General features: G+C 49.4%; 1 protein-coding gene across 1 annotated transcript in view; it reads right to left on the reverse strand.

Annotated features, from left to right (window-relative positions):
- LOC127321163 (probable N-acetyl-gamma-glutamyl-phosphate reductase, chloroplastic) overlaps positions 1–22,172 on the reverse strand; it is a 48,166-nt gene extending 25,994 nt beyond the window's left edge. The window contains exons 1-2 of the mRNA XM_051350201.2: positions 21,983–22,172; positions 21,788–21,899 (exon numbers count right to left, since the gene is read on the reverse strand). Coding sequence (XP_051206161.1) covers positions 21,788–21,844 — 57 coding nt within the window. The 5' untranslated portion in view covers positions 21,845–21,899; positions 21,983–22,172. The remainder of the gene's footprint in view (positions 1–21,787; positions 21,900–21,982) is intronic.
- Positions 22,173–23,593: the final 1,421 nt, after the last annotated feature.

The raw sequence follows: 23,593 nt of genomic DNA on the forward strand, positions 1-23,593 counted from the left end.
CATATTTCTTTATGAGATATGCTAGTAGGATGGCAAAATACATTACTTAACAGAAGTGTGTATTAAAGGTGTATTCAAGATACAACTAAGAGTTTTGCTAGTTCGTAGAATACTAAAACGGTATACAAACTTCACTGGATGAAGTGAGTATCACGGAGTTAGAATCTTCACCGGATGAAATAGTCAAAGATTTTTTTGATTTCATCAGAAACGATGAAGATGCTTGCATTTGCAAGAAATTAAGTGGGAGCGCTGAGACATATTTGTAATGCTTTATGTAGATGACATATCGTTGATTATAAATAATGTAATTATGTAATTGATTTAAAAAGGTTTCATTGAGAATTAACTTCAATGAAAGGATATGAACTGAAACATATTTAGTGTCAAGATCTATGAAGATAGATTGAAACACATAATAAGTTTAATTTAAAAGTACATAAAATGCATATTGAAGTGGTTCAATATAATATATTAAGAAGGTGTTCTTTTCATGTGAATGTTTAACAAGACTTGAGTGTATATGACACTCGATGAATAAAAACACATGAGTGATTTTAGATCACGAATAGTATGTACAAAATCAGATGTCCTGTGCTAAAGTGTTATGAGCATATACCAGAATGATTCATGTGATGATTATTGGACGACAGTAAGAATATCCTTGGGTACTTTAGAAGAACCAAGGATATATATAATTTTATATGGTGTAATGACAAACAAATCGCTGTAAGGTGTTGCATCGATATTAGTTTGGTCACATATAAAAATGAATTTCAAATCTCAATTAGGCTAAGTGTTGTTTAAAAGGTAGCACAATGATTAGATTTAGAAGAGTTCTAAATATTGTGACGGATTCTACAAACGAAGGCAGAGTATGTCATTGTTTTGACAATGACTAAGGATGTTAAGTCGAGGAGTTCTTTGAGAACTTGGTGTAGTTCCGATAGTGTCAGAACTTTGAAGCTAAATTGCATATGACAATATTAGTGACATTTTCAGACCGCGGAATTAAGGTTCCACCAGAAGACTGAACATATATGATTAATGCCGACTCATTTGGAAAATGAGTGATGCGTTGAGACGCAAATGAATTGCAAAATACATACGTTTCTGAGTGTGTCAGATCCGTTGACTAAAAATCTCTCCCGTGAGCAAAACATGATAAGCACCAGAAGGCCAAGGTGTTATATCTTTACAAATGTAAACTAGATTATTGACTCTAGTGCAAGTGGGAGACTGTTGGAGATATGCCCAAGAGGCAATAATAAAGTGGTTATTATATATCTTTGTGTTTATGATAAATGTTTGCATACCATGCTATAATTGTATTAACCGAAACATTGATACATGTGTGTTATGTGAACAACAAGGAGTCCCTAGTAAGCCTCTTGTATAACTAGCTTATTGATTAATAGATGATCATCGTTTCATGATCATGAACATTGGATGTTATTAATAACAAGGTTATGTCATTGATGAATGATGTAATGGACACACCCAATTAAGCGTAGCATAAGATCACGTCATTAAGTTCATTTGCTATAAGCTTTCGATACATAGTTACCTAGTCCTTTCGACCATGAGATCATATAAATCACTTATACCGGAAGGGTACTTTGATTACATCAAACGCCACTGCGTAAATGGGTGGTTATAAAGGTGGGATTAGGTATTCGGAAAGTATGAGTTGAGGCATATGGATCAACAGTGGGATTTGTCCATCCCGATGACGGATAGATATACTCTGGGCCCTCTCGGTGGAATGTCGTCTAAATTAGCTTGCAAGCATATGAATGGTTCATAAGAGACCACATACCACGGTACGAGTAAAGAGTACTTGTCAGGAAACGAGGTTGAACAAGGTATAGAGATACTGATGATCAAACCTCGGACAAGTAAAATATCGCGTGACAAAGGGAATCGGTATCGTATGTAAATGGTTCAATCGATCACTAAGTCATCGTTGAATATGTGGGAGCCATTATGGATCTCCAGATCCCACTATTGGTTATTGGTCGGAGAGAGGTCTCAACCATGTCTGCATAGTTCGCGAACCGTAGGGTGACACACTTAAGGTTTGATGTCGTTTAAGTAGATATGGAATATGGAATGGAGTTCGAAGTTTTGTTCGGAGTCTCGGATGGGATCCAGGACATCACGAGGAGTTCCGGAATGGTCCGGAGAATAAGATTCATATATAGGAAGTCATATTCCATGTTTGGAAATGATCCGGTGCATTTATGGAAGGTTCTAGAAGGTTCTAGAAAAGTCCGGAAGAAATCACCATGGAAGGCGGAGTCCTGGAGGGACTCCACTAGCATGGCCAGCCAACCCTAAGGGGAGGAGTCCAAGGTGGACTCCACCCAAAGGTGGCCGGCCAGCCCCCCTCAAGGAAGGGTGGGAGTCCCACCTTGAGTAGGACTCCCTCCTTGAGTAGGTTTCCCACTTTTGGGAGGTTTTGTTGTTGGGGTCTTATTCGAAGACTTGGACTACAACTCTTGGGGATTTCCACCTATATAATGAGGGGAGGGGAGGGGCTGGCCGGCCACACCTAGCCCTCCTTGGCCGCAGCCCCCCAAGTGCCCCCTCTCCCAGAAACCCTAGCGGTTCCCTCCTCCACATAATACTCCCGCAGCGCATAGGCGAAGCCCTGCCAGAGTTCTCCACCACCACCGCCACCACGCCGTCGTGCTGTCGGGATTCCGAGGAGGATCTACTACTTCCGCTGCCCGCTGGAACGGGGAGGAGGACGCCGTCTTCATCAATACCGTACGTGTGACCGAGTACGGAGGTGCTGCCCGACTGTGGCACCGTCAAGATCTTCTACGCGCTTTTGCAAGCGGCAAGTGATCGACTACATCCACCACGAGATCTAATCTCGTTAAGCTTTGGAAATCTTCAAGGGTTAGTCTCGTGATCCCCTCGTTGCTACCATCTTCTAGATTGGATCTTGGCTTGTGTTTCGTTCTTGCGGTAGGAAAATTTTTGTTTTCTATGCTACGAATCCCATCAAGATGCCCCTCGTATTCATGAATTTGTGCGGGCTCAGTTATCTGCTGGGCAAGATTCGCCATGATTATGATTCAGATCTGCTACCCGAAGTTAGACTTGACTCAAATTGTCACCAAGTGTCTGGCCAAGCAGGCAAAGCGGAAGAGGAACATTGACAAAATCAACGACATTGTAACCCCTGTAGCAGAAAAGATGATGGACGAACTGCTTCGGATGGATGCAGAATTCTTTGTGAGAGGTACCTATGCTGAACATAGAACTGGTGCTGCAGATAACGAGGGAGTCAATATAGATGCTATACTAAATGCTGATTGAAGAATTTCTTTATTGTTTTTCTTTTTTCTGTCGAAAAACGCCTGTATATTGTAAATAATACGTATATTGTCAGTTATCTCGAACTATCTTTGTTTCAACAAGCCCCCGAGCTTTTTGTTGGTCCTTTTCCGTGTATCTATATTGTTTTTGCGAGGTGTGTTGCACCAAGGCGAGATTTTTGTTTTGCAAGTTCTATTTTGTCGGCAGTATATATGTATATTGTAGCAGCTGGGTGCAAGCCCCCGAGTGTGTCGATAAAGAAGATGTATATCACCAAATATCTTTACTATATTGCAGCACCGCGAGCCCGCCTCATTAAAAACCTTTTCAGCCCCACTCGGTGCCCTGAAAAGGAAAAGAGTGCGTCTGAAAACTCGCGGGCGTTTCAGTACATTATATTTTTACAAGGGAGGACTATATTTCAACTTCAAGCGTAAAAACGCCTGAGCTGCGCCACGTTCCAAGGGTTTGGCTCGGCAACCCCTGTCTTCTTGTCCTTTATCCTGTATGCTCCTCCTTCGATTACTTCTGTGACGATGTAAGGGCCAAGCCACGGCGACTCGAGTTTTTCATGGCTTTTTTGTGTGAGCCGAAGAACTAAATCGCCTACCTGAAAGGATCTTGGTCGCAAACGTCGACTGTGGTAGTTTTTCAGGTCTTGCTGGTACTTGGTGACCCTTGATAACACTTCATCTCGAGCTTCGTCGAGTTCATCGACATCATCCTCCAATGCTTTTCTTGAAGTTTCTTCATCATATTCCGTTACTCTCGGAGAATCATGCTCTATTTCTATCGGCAGTACTGCCTCAGCTCCATGGACCAGGAAAAACGGAGTTTCCTGTGTCGCTGTATTTGGTGTTGTTCGAATACTCCATAACACACTGGGCAGCTCCTCTGGCCAAGTATGTCGAGCTTTTTCCAATGGTGCTAGCAGACGCTTCTTGATACCATTGCAGATGATACCATTGGCTTTCTCGACTTGACCATTGGTCTGCGGGTGCGCAACTGACGCAAAGTGTAGTTTGATGCCTACTTCTGCACAATATGCTTTGAATTCCTTGGATGTGAAATTACTACCATTGTCCGTGACGATGCTATGAGGTACTCCAAACCGGAAGACGATACTTTTCACGAACTTGATTGCGGATGCTCCGTCTGGTGAATTTATCGGCTTTGCTTCTATCCACTTTGTGAATTTGTCGACAGCAACGAGCATGTACTCGTATCCTCCTGGCGAACCTTTGTGTAATTTTCCCACCATATCGAGACCCCACTGAGCAAAGGGCCAAGACATCGGTATTGGCATCAATTCTGCTGCCGGAGAGTGAGGTTTTGCGGCAAATCTCTGGCACGCGTCGCAAGTACAAACTATTTCTTTCGCATCCTCAATTGCTGTCAACCAATAAAATCCTGCTCTGAAAACCTTGGCTGCTATAGCTCGGCTGCTTGCATGATGACCGCATATTCCTTCGTGTACGTCCTTCAGAATTATCCTCCCTTCTTCGGGTGTGACGCACCTTTGTAACACTCCCGAAATACTTCGCTTGTATAACTCCCCTTTGACCACAGTAAAGGCTTTAGAACGCCTAATAACTCGCCTTGCTTCAACTGGATCATCGGGTATTTGTTTCCTTAGGATGTATGATATGTATGCTTGCATCCATGGAATTTGTACCATCATTACTAGGTCCTGTTCCTCTTCTTCTTCCAGTGCCGCTTTTATAGCCCCCGAGGGTTTCTCATCCTTCTCCTTCTTCTTTGGTTTCTTTGGCTTTGTAGATCTCTCGGCTATCTCTTCCCAGAATACGCCTGGTGGAATCGCGAGACACTGCGACCCAATGTTTGCAAGAACATCGGCTTCATCATTGCTTAGCCTGCTGATGTGATTTACCTCGCACCCATCAAACAGCTTCTCTAGCTCATTATACACTTCCTTGTATGCTATCATACTATCGTTGACTGCATCACATTGATTCATGACTTGCTGAGCCACCAACTGTGAGTCGCCGAAGATTTTTAATCGAGTTGCGCCACAAGCTTTCGCCATCTTCATCCCGTGGATGAGAGCTTCGTATTCTGCCTCGTTATTAGATGCGTTTGGAAACGTCATCCGTAAAACATACTTTAATTTGTCGCCTTCAGGTGATATTAGTATCACGCCTGCTCCAGCTCCTTCTAATCTCTTGGACCCGTCGAAATTCATAGTCCAGGTTCTCGATAAATCCGGGGGTCCCGTATTTTGTAACTCCATCCACTCTGTGATGAAGTCTGGTAGAATTTGCGACTTTATTGCTTTTCTTTTTTCATACGTGATGTCCCGAGGAGAAAGCTCTATTCCCCAAAGGGAGACACGACCTGTAGCCTCTGGATTGTTTAGTATATTGGATAAAGGCGCCTCGTTGACCACTATTATCGGATGCGCCGAAAAATAGTGCCGCAATTTTCTTGCGGTCGTAAACACATCATATGCTAGCTTTTGGTACTGCGGATACCGCTGTTTTGAGGGAGATAAAACTTCGCTGATGAAGTATACTGGCCTCTGTACTCCATGGAGTTTTCCTTCTTCCTCTCTTTCGACTACGAGTGCTGTGCTGACCACCTGAGGCGTGGCTGCAATGTATAACAAGAGGGGTTCCTTCTCCTTAGGCGCCACCAAAATTGGTGGTGTCGAAATTGTGCGTTTGAGATCCTCGAAAGCTCTGTCGGCCTCTTCGTTCCACTGGAATTTCTCTCCTTGCTTGATTAGAGCATAGAACGGTAACGCTTTTTCTCCTAGTCTGGCGACGAATCTGCTTAAAGCTGCGACTCGCCCAGTTAATTGTTGTATTTCTTTCAACTTTGTTGGCTTCCTCATTGTTACAATAGCTTGAATTTTCTCTGGATTGGCTTCGATTCCTCTTGCTGAAACTAAGAACCCGAGAAGTTCTCCCGCAGGAACGCCAAAGGAGCACTTTGTCGGGTTCAGCTTGAGGCAAAACTTGTCGAGGTTGTCGAAAGTTTCCTTTAAGTCCTCGATCAATGTTGATCCCTCTTTTGTTGTTATGACGACATCGTCGATGTACACTTGTACGTTTTTCCCAATCTGTGTTGCAAGACACTTCTGCATCATCCGCTGATATGTTGCTCCCGCGTTTTTCAAACCAAAGGGCATTGTTTTGTAGCAAAACACGCCATAAGGTGTTATGAACGCTGTCTTGACCTCATCCTCTTCTTTTAGTCTGATCTGGTTATAACCAGAATATGCGTCCAGGAAGGAAAGACGTTCACATCCTGCCGTGGAGTCGATAATTTGATCGATCCTTGGGAGGGGAAAGTGATCCTTTGGACAATGTTTATTGAGACACGTGAAGTCGACGCACATGCGAAGGACTTTCGTGTTTTTCTTCGGGACCAGCACTGGGTTAGCTACCCACGTGGCCTCTGTATGTAGCTCTCTGATGAATCTAGCTTCTCTCAGTCGATTAATCTCTGACAGCATGGCTTTGCGGTTTGGTTCCGAAAAACGCCGCAAAGGTTGTTTAATTGGTCTCGCTATTGGATCCAAGCTTAGGTGGTGCTCGGCGAGTTCCCTGGGTACTCCTGGCATGTCAGCTGGACACCATGCGAAGATTTTCCAGTGCTCACGGAGGAACTCGACGAGCGCGCTTTCCTATGCGAAGTCCATGTCTGTTGCAATGGACGTCGTTTTCTTTGGATCTGTCGGGTGAATCTGCACCTCCTTAGAATTCTTGGTAGTATTAAAGGTTGGCTCCCTGAGTGGCCTTCCTACATCTGGCAACACATCATAATCAGTTGTTAGCTTTGACGCCATATATTCTGCCTGCATCCCGAAGGTTTCTGATAGTCGATGAAAATCCTTGTCGCATTTATCAGCTAACGCAAAACTGCCCTTGACTGTAATTGGTCCCTTAGGTCCAGGTAACCTCCATAATAAGTACGTGTAGTGTGGTACCGCCATAAACCTGGCATATGCTGGTCGTCCCAATAAGGCGTGGTATTGCGACGGGAAATCCACAACTTCAAACTCCAGCCTTTCTATTCTGTAATTTTCTCGGGTTCCAAACTGAACGTCGAGATTGATCTTCCCCAGCGGATAACTTGGCTTCTCTGGCGTGATGCCATGGAAACGTGTATCCGTGGGTTTTAGGTTTGCCAGGGATATGTTCATCTTCCTTAGTGTATCTGCATACATAAGGTTTAAACTGCTGCCTCCGTCTATGAATACTCGAGATACGTCGAATCCTGCGATCACAGCTGGTAGGATAAGTGCTGACTGTCCTGGTCGAGGAACTTGCTGCGGGTGATCCGCTATTGTGAAGCCAATGTCCTGCCCTGACCAATTTAGGTACTCAATCGTTGGTGGAGGCATCTTCTCTGCCATGAACACTTGACGCGAGATTACTTTCTGAGCCCTGTTAGATGGCCTAGCTTTCTGAATCATCGAGACCGCGCCGTTGGAGCTGGGGTCGACATATGGAGGTGGGTGTGGTGCTGCCGCTATTATGAGTTGGTGCCGATTTTCGTCCGTAATTGCGGGAGGAGGTGGCAGGTGGATCTCACTCCTAGGCCCTTGGGGATTTCTACTTGTTGCTTGAGCATTGGCTTGCCCTGCAAACCTCAACATTGCTTGAAAGTTTCGACAATCCTTCTGCAGATGTCCTGACTACCTCCTCCCATTATTGTCGAGATAGAAATGCATCTGACATGGACCATTCATCATATCCTCGGGAGATACATATGGTCTCTGGAACCTTGGTCCACTATTTTGCCTGTTATTTCGGGAATCATCTCTATTGTCGCCTCGCTGCTCGCTGCTCCTTTGATATTCATCTCTATTGTTTCCTCCAGTATTTCCTCGAAAACCAGCCGATATTTGGCCAGGAGCATCATAACTCGAATACTGCCGAGGAAAACGTCGCCTATTTTGAAAATTTCGACTACGGTCCTCCTCCGGTGACCTGTGCCGTTTATTGTGAACAGCATCTTCTCCATCTGCCCACCTGTTTGCTATCTCCATTAATGCTGATACTGTCCTTGGGTTGGTTCTCCCCAAATCTTCGACAAAATCTCCTCGTCGAATTCCTGCCACGAACGCGTCTATTGCTCTCTCGTCAGATATGTTCTCTGCCGAGTTTTTAATGATGTTCCACCTCTGGATGTATTTTCTCATTGACTCATCATGCTTTTGTCTACACGCCCTTAGCTCTTCTAGCGATGCGGGTTTTTTGCAGGTGGATCGGAAATTCTTGACGAATATATCCTCAAAGCAGTCCCAGCTGTCGATGGAACCCGGAGGAAGCTTCTTTATCCAAGATCGTGCGGCTCCACTCAGGTGTACTTGAATGCTCTGCATGGCTGTTGCTCTGGTTCCGCCTATCAGCTTCACCGTCTCGAGGTAATCAACTAACCAATCCTCGGGCTCTTGCAGGCCATCGAATTTTTTAAAATTATCGGGTAACTTAAACCCTGAAGGAACCCGAGTTTTTCGGACCCTCCTTGTAAAGCACGGTAACCCGCACATATCCTCTTCATCTATTTCTGGGGAATGCCGATGTTCCCTTCTATTTTGTCGTGCTCTGTCCACCCGTGCTTGTGTTGCTGTGTCTCTTGCCCCGCTTGTTCTTTCGGGACCTGGTGCTGCTGCAGTAGGTCGTGGACTATTTTGCCTTGCTGATCCTTCGGGAGGCGAATTTATAAACGCCGTTCCCATGGCTCCAACTCCTGCCATAGCCATATTGTACAGTGCTTCTCTTGGATCTCCGGGAGGTGGTTTGGATGCGAGGATGAATGCTTGCGTCGCCATGTACCCAGCTTCTGGTGTCTTAGGGATAATATTACCCCTCGTGTCTATCGACATAAAGGACATGTCGAGATTTTGAACCAGATTCTCCCTATCTGCCTCAGGTATATTTTGCAGTCGAGATCTTGCCCTGTTGCGAGCTTCCCTGTGACTGCTTCCCGAAGTGCCTGATTGTCGACTCAGCTCCGCTCTTCGCCTGCTTGAGGCAGACGCTGCTTCCTGCCTCCTGTCCAACTCGATCTTCTGTTTCTCGAGCTCTCGCCTGGTACGTGCAAGCCTATATTGATACGCTTGTAACTCCTCAGGTGTCGCTGTTATGGTCATTGGCTCTGTACCATTAATAGCTCTTGCGACTCGATCCCATACTGCCTGCGGAAATCGTACCATCTCTCGTGTTCCTGGTCCGATATATTTTGTTCCTAGACCTCGCGTGAGATCTGCAGGATCGACATACGGATTTCCCGCATCATCGAAGTTCTCTGACGTCTCCTCCTGTTCGCGACTTGGTTCTCCGATGGCATAGATCTGATGATATTTTGGATTCTGGACTTTGTCGGGTTTGGTGACACCATCAGATCGATTGGTGAAGACCTCTCCAACAATAGTAGATCTATCGATGAAGTTGAAGCTGTCGATGTTGCTCGAGTCACCGCTTATATCGGAGTCCGCAGATGACTCGAAGGACATGTCGCTGAAGATCTTGGCGAGTTTTTCACTTGCCATAGTACTGATGAAGCGTGGCGGCGAAATCTCCTCGTCGCCTGACTCGATTGACGATGTTGAGCTCGAAAAATCGGAATCGACCGCTGATAATCCCGACGAGATCGGAATTTCGAGACGATACTCTCCTTCCTTCTCGACGCGGAAGTGGAACTTTCCGAACGTCATCTCCATGGGCTCCTCCAGATATACATATGCATCCAAACGGGAGGGCGGGTGAGGAATAAAATCGACTAGACCAGTTTCGATCTGTTTACCTCTGTCCATCGCGTTGCTTGCAGTTGACGAAGTCGACGATCTTGAACGTGCCATCGAGATCAGCTCCTTGACACCTCTAATTCCCACAGACGGCGCCAATTGACAAGGGATTAACTTATCAATGCCTACAGATTGTAGACTAGGGTTTTAGTCGGAAGTAGAGGGCAAGTAGATCTAGAAGGTTTCAGCCGAAAAGTACTCGACGATGTAAAAACTAGGGTTGCGTGAGACAATGAATCGATCCTTTCTTTGTCCCTCGACTCCCCCTTATATAGGAGGCGGAGCCGAGGGATTCGTAATACACAAGTTACAGAGTCCGGGAAAGTTTCTAACTCATCCCGTAAGATTACAAGTATGTTTTTCGCAATACAACTCTAGCTTTCCTTAATACTAACTTGGGCTTCCGAATCTTCATATTCATCGAGTCGTGGGCCTTCAGTAAACCCCGGGTACCATCTTCGGCAGGCCCATTGGGGATGCCTATGTCACCCGACGCACACCAAGCACCCCGGTAACTTCTCAACTCCTCATCCGGCAAACGATTCCGGTTCTGACGACGAGGTCGCTATCCTTGAGGTATTTTGTTCACCCGATTCCTTATAAATTGTTTCTCTGTAGATCTCCGCTCAGCCAGCGCAAACCCTCAGGTTGTGGAGCGCGCGGTTCCTTTGTCAGCCGAGGTTGGCCAGGAGTTCCTGGACAACCTGGCCTCCCGGGGGCGAAAGAACAAGGCTCCGGCCCCTGAGGCCGGCCCCAGCGAAGCTCCCCTCGCCAAGCGTCCCAAGAAGAAGGACGACGACAAGCCCTATAGCAGGAAGCGCCGGTATAAGATGTCGGTCGCTACTGGGTAAGCTTCCGGTTTCTCATACTTTTTATCTTTTGCTTGAGATTTTCCTTGTTCCATTGCTCTTTCTAACTTTCTCTTTCTTTTTCTTTCTCAGGCCTCCTCTGAGCCTCTCCCGGAGCGCACCGGGCATGGCTCCGGAAGCTCCTGAGGACGCTGCCAGGACCTCTCCTCCTCCTCAGGCAAGCCCGGTACCTTCTGGTGCCGGCAAATCTCCAGCCTCCCCTCGGGGAGGCAACACAAGTTTGGGGCGCGCGGCCCGTGAACCGTCAAACCCCCGCGCGGAGGAGGATTTCACTTCCCCTCCAGACTTTGAAGACACCGGCGCTAGAAACACCGGCGCCGGTACCGAAGAAGCTGAGCGGGCGGAACCTCCGGTTCCCCCCACTCCAAAGAAGAAAAGGAAGAAAGCCACCGCCTCCCTCTCCAAAACTGTGCCGGAATCTTCCGCGCCCGCAAGATCACCACCGGCCAAGGAAACGCTGGAAGCTCCTGTGCCAACAAAGGACGCACCGTCATCTCCTCCGGCAGCTCCAACCGGCGAACCTGCTGCCGCCGAGCCAGCTCGCCCGGAAGGCGCCAACCTTACCGCTCAGCAACTTGCTGCAGTGGTCACAGCGGCGACCTCGCCACCTTCCGGCTCGTAGACACTAGTGCTGCATGCCGGCCGCGCCACCGTTGCGGCCAGTGAAAAGGCTTCAGCTCAGCTGGGCCGGATCACTGAACTCAACCGCGGCGAGGTTAACCTGGGCCCGTTGCTTGAGTATGCGGAAAAGTGGAACCTGGCGGACCTGTCTCCGGTCACCCGCGGCCTGGGCAAGGACAAGCTGCCGGTTGTTGACCCTTCCGGCCCACGGAGCACGGTGCAGCATCTGAGCCGGCTCAAGCGTGCCGTCAAGGAGTTTGACATAGCGTGGCACGATGCCAGCGACAACGTGGTGGTAAGCCCCACACTTTAAACTTCAAAGCTTTATCTTTCACACACATGCCGGTTTTCAATCTCCCAGCTTATAGATATATCCCCCCAGTCCCCGAGTTTCGGGTTGAGTACGCAGTTCTTAGCGCGAAACTTGTTTGAAACAAAAAGCCGGCATAGCCAGTCCCCGAGTTTCGGGTTGAGTACGCAGTTCTTAGCGCGAAACTTGCTTGAATACCGGCATAGCCTTACCGGAACTTTTATGTTGGACAGGGCACCCTGGATACCCGGAAGCAGCTCTTTGAGGAGCTTCTGTGGGAGAACCGGTTCCTTTCCGAGGCCCACAACAAGTGCCAAGGTTAGTTTTTCTGCCTCCGGCTTCTTTTGTACCGGTTGCTTCTTTCAATATATATTCATAAGTTCTTTGCACAGCTGCACTTCCGGAAGCCTCCTTCGAGGACCTCTCCGCTCAGGTCTCCGCGCTCAAAGGTACCACTTGCTTGCTCGTTCGTCTTGCGTTTCTCGAACTTGCCGGTATCTTTTTGTTAATCGCTTGCTCTTCCGAGTTACAGCTGAAAAGGAGCAGCTCGTCCTCGAGCACCGCAAGGCCCTGGACGCGCAGGAGAAGGTCTCCGCTGAGCTTAAGGACAAGCTCATCCAAGCTGGACTCCGGCACGCGCAGGAACTTAAGGACGCCCAGGCTGCTGCCGAGGCCAAGCTGGACGAGTCGCTCAAGGACTTCTCCGATGCCAGCGCACAGCTGCGGAAGGAGTTGGAGGAGGAGTCCCGGCTGCTGAAGGAGGCGCAGGACCGGAACGCCCTGCTCGCGTCAGACCAGGCTGAGTTTGACCGGTTGGTCATTCAGGCCGACGAGCTAGCTTTCAGTAAGTCTCTTTTCTTTTCCTTTTGCTTGTAAGCTTATACCTTCCGGCAGTATGTCCTTATACCGGCTCCCTTTTCTTCTTTTTCTTTCCTTTCAGAGCTTTTCCCGGACTCCCAACCGCATGCGCACAAGAGGGTGACAGAGCTCAGGGCTGAAAACGCTGTTAACAACCCGGATGCCCCCTGGAACGCCTACGACCATCTTGTTGCGCTGGCCGCTCGGATTTTCCACATGAGAGCTGTGGACCGGCACTTGGTCGATCTGCCGGAGGTGGGCATGCAAATTTTCAAAATCCTGTGGCCCGAGGAAGAGGTACCGGCCAACCTGACGCTTCTCGCCCAGCGCTTAAAAGTTGTCGGCGAAAGGTTCAGCGAGTGGAAACGCTCGTCTGCCCGTGCCGGAGCTGACGCAGCGCTCCGCGTTGTTTGCTCCTGGTACGAGGAGCTGGACCTCAATGCCCTTCACAGCTTGCGCAGCAAGGCACCTACCGACACAGATCCAGCCTTAACTGCCAAGCGCCAGGATCGCGCGTACCGGGTCGCCCAGTTTGCCCGCACCAGCATCTTCATTCCTCCTCCGGCTGACATCCAGGATGAAATATCTGAGGATGAGGAAGAAGATGCTAGCGAGGACGAAGAGGAGGCCCCCGAAGATGACGCCCCTCCAGAGCAAGCTCCTGAAGCTGGCCCACAGCCTCCTGTTGCCTGAATTTTCGCCTTATCTGTTTGCCACACATGTTGGTCTAAAACAATGTTCGTTAAATTCTCCCCCGGTATGCCGGGGTGTTTGATGTAAGATAATACTTTGAAGTCCTTTTGGTTGTGCTACACTTTATTATGCCGGTATCTTATATGATATACCGGTAACTTATTATGTTATGTTGGTATGCTACCTTAGCAATTTGCCTTTACTGTTTGCTTTGATCTCGCACAGTGAAGATTCCGGATTTGTTTCCGCATCCAATCTGATGCACACTTGGTCCTTTTGCTTTGGCTCTGCCTACCTCTCTGGGTTTTTTGGCGTATGAGTCACAAAATTCTTTTGCCAAGCAAGCATTTTCTTGAACTTAGAAATAATTCGAAATTTTTCACAAAAAACCGGTACGCCCGGGGTTAGTCAAACTTTCTTCGGATTGTTTGTTTTCAATTTCTCTTTGCGTGTTTCACGTGCTTAGATCCTTCCGGTTTATCTTGCTTGCCATGAAGCCGGGTTTCGGACAACAGCAAAGTCGAAGACTCCGGTAGGTTTAACACGTTACTAAACCGGAAAAAGAAGATGTCCAACAATCAAACCGGTATACTGAAAAAATAATTACATTGCATGCAATTCCGGTAGAGGCAGTCCTCGAGATTCATTCGAGGTGCCGACATCTTTTATTCATAGCAAACAAGGTACAAAAAAGGAACTCCTTACAGCACATCTTCAAGAATAGAAAGGACGCAGCAAAGCTATGTTCCATGGGCGCTTGGTCTCGTCTCCTGACCTGTCCGCCTTTCCCTTCTTTGATTCCTGTGCATCGATCAAGTAGTAGGCATCATTGTGTAGAGCCTTGCTCACAATGAAAGGTCCTTCCCACGGAGGTGAGAGTTTGTGGCGTCCCTCAGTGCGCTGCACTAGGCGTAGCACCAGGTCCCCTTCCCAGAACACTCTCGGGTTAACCTTCCGGCTATGATAGCGTCTGAGGTTTTGCTGGTATATGGCTGATCTTGCCAGGGCCAGCTCCCTTGCTTCCTCGAGCAAATCCACATCGTTTTCTCGGGCTTCTTTTACCTCTTCTTCGGTATAGAGTTGAACTCGTGGTGAGTCATGGATGATGTCGGTTGGTATTACTGCTTCTGCCCCATAAACCATGAAGAATGGAGTGTATCCGGTAGACCGGTTCGGTGTCGTTCTTATGCTCCACAGCACTGATGGTAACTCATCGATCCAGCATCCCGGTGTCTTTTCAAGTGGTTCAATGAGTCTTGGTTTGATACCAGAAAGCACCAAAGCGTTGATTCTTTCCACTTGGCCGTTGCCTTGCGGGTGTGCCACTGAACACAAATCCAACTGGATGTTGTTATCCTCACAAAATCGCTTAAACTCTCCTTGGGCAAAGTTTGTCCCGTTATCAGTGATGATGCTATGCGGATATCCAAACCGCAGGATAACATCTTTCAAGAATTTCACCGCCGTATGCCCATCACATTTTGCGATAGGTTTCACCTCAAGCCACTTGGTGAACTTATCCACCATCACTAGGATGTGGGTCATTCTTCCCCTTGCAGTTTTGAATGGGCCAACCATGTCAAGGCACCAAACAACAAACGGCCAAGTTATCGGTATAGTTTTCAGACAGGATGCTGGTGTATGGTTTTGCTTGGCGTACCTCTGGCACCCGTTGCATTTCCGTACCAGATCCTCAGCATCATCCAGGGCCGTAGGCCAGTAGAATCCATGCCGGAACACTTTTGCCTCCAGCGCCCTTGATGAGGCGTGATGCCCGCATTCTCCCTGGTGAATTTCCACAAGCATCTCTTTTCCCTCTTCCGGTTCCACACACCTTTGGAGGACACCGGTAACACTTCTCTTGTACACCTCACCGTTGATGATGGTACAGGCCTTGGACCTCCTCTGGATCCTTCTTGATTCAGTTTCATCAACCGGCAAGGTGCCGTTGATCAGGAATTCCTTAATAGGTTCAACCCAGGTTGGTGCTTCTCGAACTAGGAACACCGGCACGTCTACCTCCATGTAGTCCACTAACATAGCTTCTTCCGGTTTTGACCCCGCAGTCCCCGGGTTTACCGGAACAGTCCCCGGGTTTCCTTCGTCAATGTCCATTGGCACAACGTGTGACTCCGGTACAAAGATGGATTCAGACTCCGTACTTGGTTTGATTGATGGCGCCCTTAGGTGAGCCAAAGCTATTCCGGGAGGGATTTCTTGCCTGGAGGAGTCCAACTTAGAGAGCGTATCCGCGGCTTCATTTTCCGCCCGCGGCACATGGTGAAACTCACACCCCTCGAAGAATCCGGCAATCTTTTGCACATGAAATCGATATGAGGCCATGTTGGCATCTTTTGCGTCCCAATCTCCGGAACACTGCTGCACCACAAGATCCGAGTCACCGTAGCAAATGATCCGGTGTGCACCGATTTCTTTTGCGACTTTGAGCCCATGAATCAGAGCCTCATATTCAGCGACATTGTTCGATGCCCTGGAGTGTACATGCAGAACGTACCGGAGATGATCTCCCTTAGGTGAAGTAAGAACCACACCGGCACCCAGACCCTCTTTGAGCTTGGATCCGTCAAAGTGCATTTTCCAGTATTCTATTTTTTGTTCCGGTGGTTTGTACTGCATTTCCGCCCAATCGACCAGGAAATCAGCCAAGGCTTGTGACTTTATGGCATCTCTTCTCTCGTATACCGGTACGTAAGGTGATAGTTGAATTTCCCATTTGTCAATCCGGCCGCTAGCATCCTTGTTGCAGATGATGTCTGAAATGGGTGCCTCGCTCACCACTTTCATTGGGTGCTCCTCAAAGTAGTGCTTGAGTTTCGTGGCGGCCATGAACACGCCGTAGGTCATTTTCTGGAAGTGAGGGTAGTTTTGTTTAGAGAGGGAGAGCACCTCGCTCAGGTAGTATACCGGCCTCTGCACGGCTTTTCATTCCTCTTCTCTTTCCACCACAACCACAACACTCACGACCCGGTTTGTTGCTGCTATGTATAACAGCATGGGTTCCCTTTCCAAAGGCGAAGCCAACACCGGTGCAGTGGCTAGCATTGTTTTTAGCTCTTTAAATGTTGCGTCTGCCTGAGGGGTCCAGACAAAGGTATCAGATTTTTTCATCCGAGCATAGAGTGGCAAAGCCTTTTCTCCCAACCTGCTTATGAACCGGCTTAGCGACGCCAAGCTTCCGGTAAACTTTTGCACATCCTTGAGATCTTGCGGTATAGTCATTCTTTCGATGGCCCGGATTTTTACCGGATTAACCTCTATACCGCGGCTTTATACGAGAAAGCCAAGCAGTTTTCCGGCAGGAACACCGAAAGTGCATTTTGCCGGATTAAGTTTCATCCGGAACCTTCTCAAGTTATCGAAAGTTTGCCTCAGATCATTGATCAAGGTGTCTTTTACCTTAGTTTTTATCACAACATCATCCACATAGACTTGCACATTTTTACCGATTTGATCAAACAAGTATTTTTGCATACAGCGCTGGTACGTGGCACCAGCGTTGCGCAAATCGAAAGGCATAGTGACATAGCAATAAGCCCCGTGCGGGGTAATGAACGCAATTTTTATTTGATCTTCCTTTTTCAGGGGAATCTGGTGGAAACCGGAATAAGCATCCAGAAAAGACAACAGCTCACAGCCAGCAGTAGAATCGACCACCTGATCAATCCGGGGTAAGGGGAACGGATCTTTTGGGCAATCCTTGTTCAGGTTGGTGTAGTCGATGCACATGCGCCACACCTTTGGAGCTATGGGGTCTTCCTCTTTTTTCTTCTCGACCAGCACCGGATTGGCCAGCCACTCAGTATGCAGTACCTCCACGATGAAACCAGCAACCAGTAACTTTGTCACCTCTTCTCCAATGATCTTCCTCCTGTCTTCAGCGAACCGACGTAAGGGCTTCCTTACCGGCCTCGCATCCTTCCGGACATTCAAAGAGTGCTCAGCCAACTCCCTCGGAACACCCACCAAGTCATCGGTAGACCAGGCAAAGATGCTCCGATTCTCACGGAGGAAGTTGACGAGCGCGCTTTCCTATGCCTCACTCAGGCCGGCACCGATACGAACGGTACGCTCTGGTTATGCCGGGTCCAGCACGATGTCCTTTGTCTCCTTGGTTGGCTTGAATGCCGGTGAGCCTAAGTTGCCACTCATTGCCGCTAAGCTCAATTGTGAGGACCGAGCCAGCGCAACTGCGGTTTGAATCCTTCTTTTTTCCTCTGCTATCACCAGCGATTCTGCCAGGTTTGATCCGGCGGAAGCGGTTTCCAGCGAGACCTTATAGTTTCCCACCACAGTTAAGGGTCCACGAGGTGCCGGCATCTTCATCTTGAGATATGCGGTATGAGTTGTGGCCATGAATGCCGCCAGTGCCGGTCTCCCCAGGAGTGCATGGTAAGTACTGTCTAGATCCACCACCTCGAACAGAAGGTTTTCGACTCGGCAATTGTCACGTCCTCCAAATGACACGTCCACCTGGACTTTTCCCATGGGCGAACAGGACAAGCCCGGAACGATCCCATGGAACGTTGTGTGAGTTGGTTGCAACATGCTTTCTGTTATTCCCAGCGTACGCATGGTGTGCCGGTACATGATGTTTATGTTGCTCCCATTGTCTATCAGCACCTTGCTGAACCTGACTCGAGTTGTTGGCCCATGCATGATAGGGTCCACGACTAGAGCATAGCCACCTGGGTTTGGCATTATCTTTGGGTGATCTTTGAACGACCAGGTAATTTCCTGATCTGACCACAACATATATCTCGGAACTGCCGGCATCACTGCGTTCACTTCCATGGAACGGCGATGCATGCTTTGCTTGTCTGTTGGCTCAGTGACGAACACAACACAGCACAGGTCCGGATCCTGATAAATGTTCCGGCCCAAAGGTGCCGGCGGTGGTGGTTGGCCATTGCCATTTCCCACCTGATGGACTTGTTGCTGCTGCTGCCGGTTCGGCTGAGGTTGTACCGGTAGCGCATTTGCTCCGGTAAGCGGGGGTGGTGGTGGTAGCCTTCTGGTACCTTGGTCCCTTGCATCTTTTATCATGCCTCTTTCCATTAACCTCTTGGTCCAAGTGCAATCTTTTGTCAAATGGTTCGCAGGTCTTGCAGGATTCGGTGTGTGCCACCGGCACGGCTGATCCATAGTGGATTCCATGGTGTACCTCTCATCATTTTGCCACGGTTTCTTTTCAACCCATTGTTTCTTAGGACCCGCCCATGGCTGCGATCCGGTTTTTTGCCTCTGGCTTCCGCTGGCGCCGGAATTATCCTGCACCGCGGCTACTTGCTGCGGTCCATACCTCCGATCCGGAAAATCTTCCCTTCTTTTGTTATGCCGGTTGTCCCGGTATTGATCTTGGCGCGGTTGGTTTACCTGCGCCGGCTCAGCTTGAACCGCCGGTTGCATTAGATCTCCCAGTGCGTAACTATCTGCCACACGTATCATCTCAGCCAAAGTTGTTGGCATGTTTCTCTGCAGCTTTTTCCACAGCGGTGAACCTCTTCTGCACCCATTGCAAAACCAAGCAATGGCCTATGCCTCGATTATTCCTTCACATGAGTTCCTTGTGGAGTTCCACCGGGTCAGGTATTCTCTGTCTATTTCATTGGGGCGTTGCAGGCACAGAGCGAGCTGCTGCGGCCTGTCCGGCCTCCGGTACGTGCTGCTGAAGTTGCTTACGAAAGCTTCCTCAAAGTCCAGCCAGCCATTTATGCTTCCCTTTGGCAAATTGTTAAGCCAAATGCGTGCCGGTCCTACCAGAAAGGACGGTATGATTCTCATGGCCCAGCGCCGGTTTCCTCCACCTGTTACGGTTCCTCCGCCGCCAGCGACGTATATTGCGGTCACATAATCCGCAAGCCAATCTTCCGGCTTAGTGGTGTCATCATACGTTTTTGTGTCACGGGGCAACTGGAAGTTGCGAACCGGTGGTTCTTCTCTCATGATCTGCGGACCAAAGCATTTCGGACCCGGAGGACCTTCCGCCTCAGTCATCTCAGATAAGTATACTCTGTCCAGCCTGTGCCTCGCATCCCGGTCTGGCAGGCACCTTTCTCCTACGCGTTCCCCCAAAGGGTTCCGGTAAACTCCGATCCTTTCAGTTCCAGAATCAGCTTCATCGTAGCGTTCCGGTACCGCGGCTCGTGCCTGCCGGTACCTTGGTGGAGGCATTTCTTTCTCAACATAAGCTGCTCTTGCTGCGCGATAATTTTGCCCGGTTTCACCTTTACCGGCATAATCATTTCCGGCGTAGCCATTTCCGGCATAGCCACGACCTGCCCCTTGGCTTTTTCTTCCGGCCTCGTGTCGCCCGGCTTGTTGTTTTCCGGCAAGAACCGGATCATACACAGTCATTTGCTACGCATTCACTTCTTTTTCTTTTCTTCTGTCTGGATGGGGGGACGATGCCTGCCCATGCGACTTGCTTCCGGCATTCTTTGCCGAACGCACCGATTTTGACGCTGCTGCCACTTTGTTTACCCTAGCAAGCTGTTTAGCGTTTTGTTCCTGTATCATATCAAGCAACTCCCTAACTCGATCTTGCTGTTTTGCTAAAGCATCTCCGGTAAGCGAGTCACACAGTTCTACTGCAGCCCTAGAAGCTTTTATGGTTTTATCCGGATTGATGTACTTAGGTTTTTCTACGATGCTCAAAGATGCTGAGGTACTTTTTCCGGCAAGGACTTCCTTACGCAGATCCTGATCTAGGTTGCGAGCTCTAAGCCGGTTTTCCGGTACTCTAGCAGGCTGAGCGCTAACAGAAGCAAAGCCATGAGCAGCGTTGTACTCACGTAGGGTTAGGTTCAGCTCGCGCTGCGCCCGGATGATGCCCGCACCTCCGGAGAGCAGCTTCTGCCGTTGCGCCTCCAGCTCCGCCTGAACCGCTGCCGGATCGATGTTCTGCGCGATGGGCGTCGCCAGCACGCTCATGGCCGCTTGGAGAGGAGTCTCCGGTGGCGCTGCAGATGCGCCCGCAACCGCTTGGTCACGCTCGGTCGGCGGCTTGGCCGTGCGCGTGGACTTCGTCAGTCTAGCGCCTTCCGCCGCTGCACCCTTGCCGGCGTCAGCCGCGCCAACCATCAGCACCTCCACGCTGTCGGCGGCGTAGCCGCTGCGAACTGCAGATCTTGGCGGGTCCGGCGCTACCAGCACCGGCGAGAAGTACTGGCGCTCCGGGACGGTGCCGTAGTAGACGCGGTGGCTACCGAACTCGATGACGCGGCCGTTCTTGGGGAACTTACCGCCGTTGGAGAAGCAGCCAGCGTTGTCGTTGATGAAGTCCATCGAGAAGAGGCGGTAGACGAGGCCAGTGACCACACGCTCGCCGGAGATGGTGAGGAGGCCCGCCCGAATATGAACTCCAGCAAGCGCAGCTGCTGGCCCCACGGTGGGCGCCAACTGTCGTCGTGGTGAACAGACAGATGCCATGGGATGGCTTGAGTTGGGGCCGAATGTGCGCTAGAGGATTCGGGGGAGGGTTTTGGTAACACATGGATGAATTCCGGATGGATTACCGATATCTTTATTGATGAACTTGGTCTTGGCCAGAGGTTGAAGAAGAACAGTACAAGCTCCACTTCCCTAACTTGGGATCTGTCTATTGCTTACTCTTCTGCTTACAGGCTACCCGCGCAAGGGTGTGCCCCCTCTCCTTATATAGGGGAGAGGGTGGCTTACAGGGGAAGAAACCCTAATGGCATCTTTGACTAGACAAACTACTTTATAAAGCCTCTTTGGCAGCAGGTGACGCCGGTACACCTTTAATCAGGAACGGTGACATCCTCCGGTAGCTTTTACGTCATCTTCTGCTTTGGCCTCAGAGCTTCGATTAAAGCTGATGTGCTTCGCTCATCTTTGTCCTCTAGTCCTTAGCTCAAAATATGTGACAAGAGCTTCGTTCTACACATCAAAATGTAGTATTTGGAACAAGGCCATAGTGGACCGAAGCCCCAAGGACGACCACCTATGGCCAATTCATCCAAGGTATAGTTAGGAGTCCTACTTCTTTTTTGCGGGAAGTTAGGACTTAGGAGTCCTACTTAAGATGTTATGTTGCCATTCACAGACATCAAAGGTAGCATTTCTTATTACTAGTGCCAAGGAGATGAACCACATTAAAATCTTAGTTCGGGTCATACTAATAGGTGTGCAGAGCTAGGCAAGCAATCCAACCTCGCGGCCAGACAAAGAGACCCAATAATCCAACTCGCGGGTCATACATACCCTTCCTGAATTCGCCAGAGACAAAGCTTGCAAGGGGGCGAACAAAATGGAAAATAAGGAACAAAAAGGCAGGCCGGGGGTCACCTTTTGGGCCAATCCAGCGCGCGCCGGAGCCGCACCGCCGAGCGCCGTGGATCCCATGTCCGGCAGGAGGACTCAGGCTGCCGCGAAACCAGCGGGCGGTGTAGGCGGGGAACTGGCAAATCGGAAGGGAGTGAAACACAGATGGAAGCAGAGTGGCGAGAAGTGTGACGAGAGCAACTGCGACTGTATAAATGCCTGTTCCGGTGGCTGGCGGAGGCGGCGGCGGCGGCTAGGGGATGGTTGGTGGTGGCGGCGCTGACCGCCGTCTTGTGTCGTCGCTGGTGGATTAGGTGGACGGAGAGGGTTGCGGTTGGTGACGTAGGGTTAGTAGCCTGTGAGCCACCCAGGATGTGGGCAAACTAAAACAAATCGCTCCACACTACAACAGCTAAAAAAATTGGTTAATTGTACTCCCCCCTCGGAGAGCCACCAACTACACACCCACTCCCCGCTCAAGCGCAGGATGCCCAAAATAGCTGCGGAGCTCGGGTGAGATTGGGCACGAGGGATGTGCGGTGCGGGAGAGCTAGGACGCCGACGGGCCGGAGCGGCTCATCGACGCTGCATCACAGGGAGGACGGGAACTGGAGCGATGGGCGGTACGATCGATCTGCGGCATACAAGAGGTCAAAGGACTCGCCGACCACCCTTCCCCCGTGCGCCGGAGAGGGAGAACGCGCAAGAGGCCGCCGCCGGGAACCAGGACGGCGCGTGCGGGGAGTTCCCAGGTAGGAGACGGGGCGGTGGGTCGCTTTTTTCATATGGCTCGGGATTCAGGAGGTTGACCAGCATGTGCATGCCCGACGCATAGTGTCCGCGCTCGCGTCGGCGGATGTTTCGTCGAGCCCGTTTGGTATGGACCTAGGTTCGATGTGTTTTCTTAGATGCGATAGTTTTCAGGCGCACGTTTTCCCGTAACTCTCGGAGCTCTCTTTTGGTCGACTAGGTTTTTTTTTTGACAACTCAAATATATTCGGACAGCAAGCCGCCTCATTAAAAACCTTCCAGTCCCCTTCGGTACCCTGGAAGGAAAAGAGTGTGTATGGAACTTGGCGCCTCTCACATAGTAGTTACATTGTTCAAGACCATTACATCATTTAAAATCAAACTACGAATAAAATTAGGTGGATAACCATCCCTGCCAAAACTACTATTGCTCTCAGAGCATCTCCAACAGGCGCGCTATATCGCGGCGCGCTAAAACTCAGATTCTGCGCGCGGTAAACAGCTAGCGCGCTGGGCCGTTTTTTCCCCCGCCGGACGCGCTAATATGCAGCGCGTGCGCGGGCGGAAAAAATGGTCCTCCGCCGGGCGCGGCAAAATACAGCGCGCGCGGGCGCGGAAAACAGTTTTCTAGACTATTTTGCATTCACAAAGATCAAATAATCACACATAATTCATGTAACAAATGATGTACCATAATTCATAAGCTAGATGTGCTATGTGGTGAGCTACCATATTTGCCTCTCTTGGACAATGATCAAACGAGAGTGATTTAAAAGCTTGTGCATGCAAGAAACAATCCGCAAGAATTGCTGAATGAGGACCCCACACTTCAGTTTCTGATCTACAAGCTTGAATAATTTCCAGTGAATCTGACTCCAGAACAACATTTTCCACTCCAAGCTTCTCCAAGAACATTAAACCTTGTTGGACCGCCTGGGCTTCTGCGGCAGCTGCACTTATCACATTACTTATGGGGCACCCATAACCAGCCAAAGCTTCACCCCGATCATTTCTCAAAACCATCCCCACAGATCCCTCTCCATTGTCATGATAAGAAGCATCAGTATTTAGTTTATAGAA

This window comes from Lolium perenne, chromosome 3 (genome assembly GCF_019359855.2).
Source record: "Lolium perenne isolate Kyuss_39 chromosome 3, Kyuss_2.0, whole genome shotgun sequence".
Classification (NCBI taxonomy): domain Eukaryota; kingdom Viridiplantae; phylum Streptophyta; class Magnoliopsida; order Poales; family Poaceae; genus Lolium; species Lolium perenne.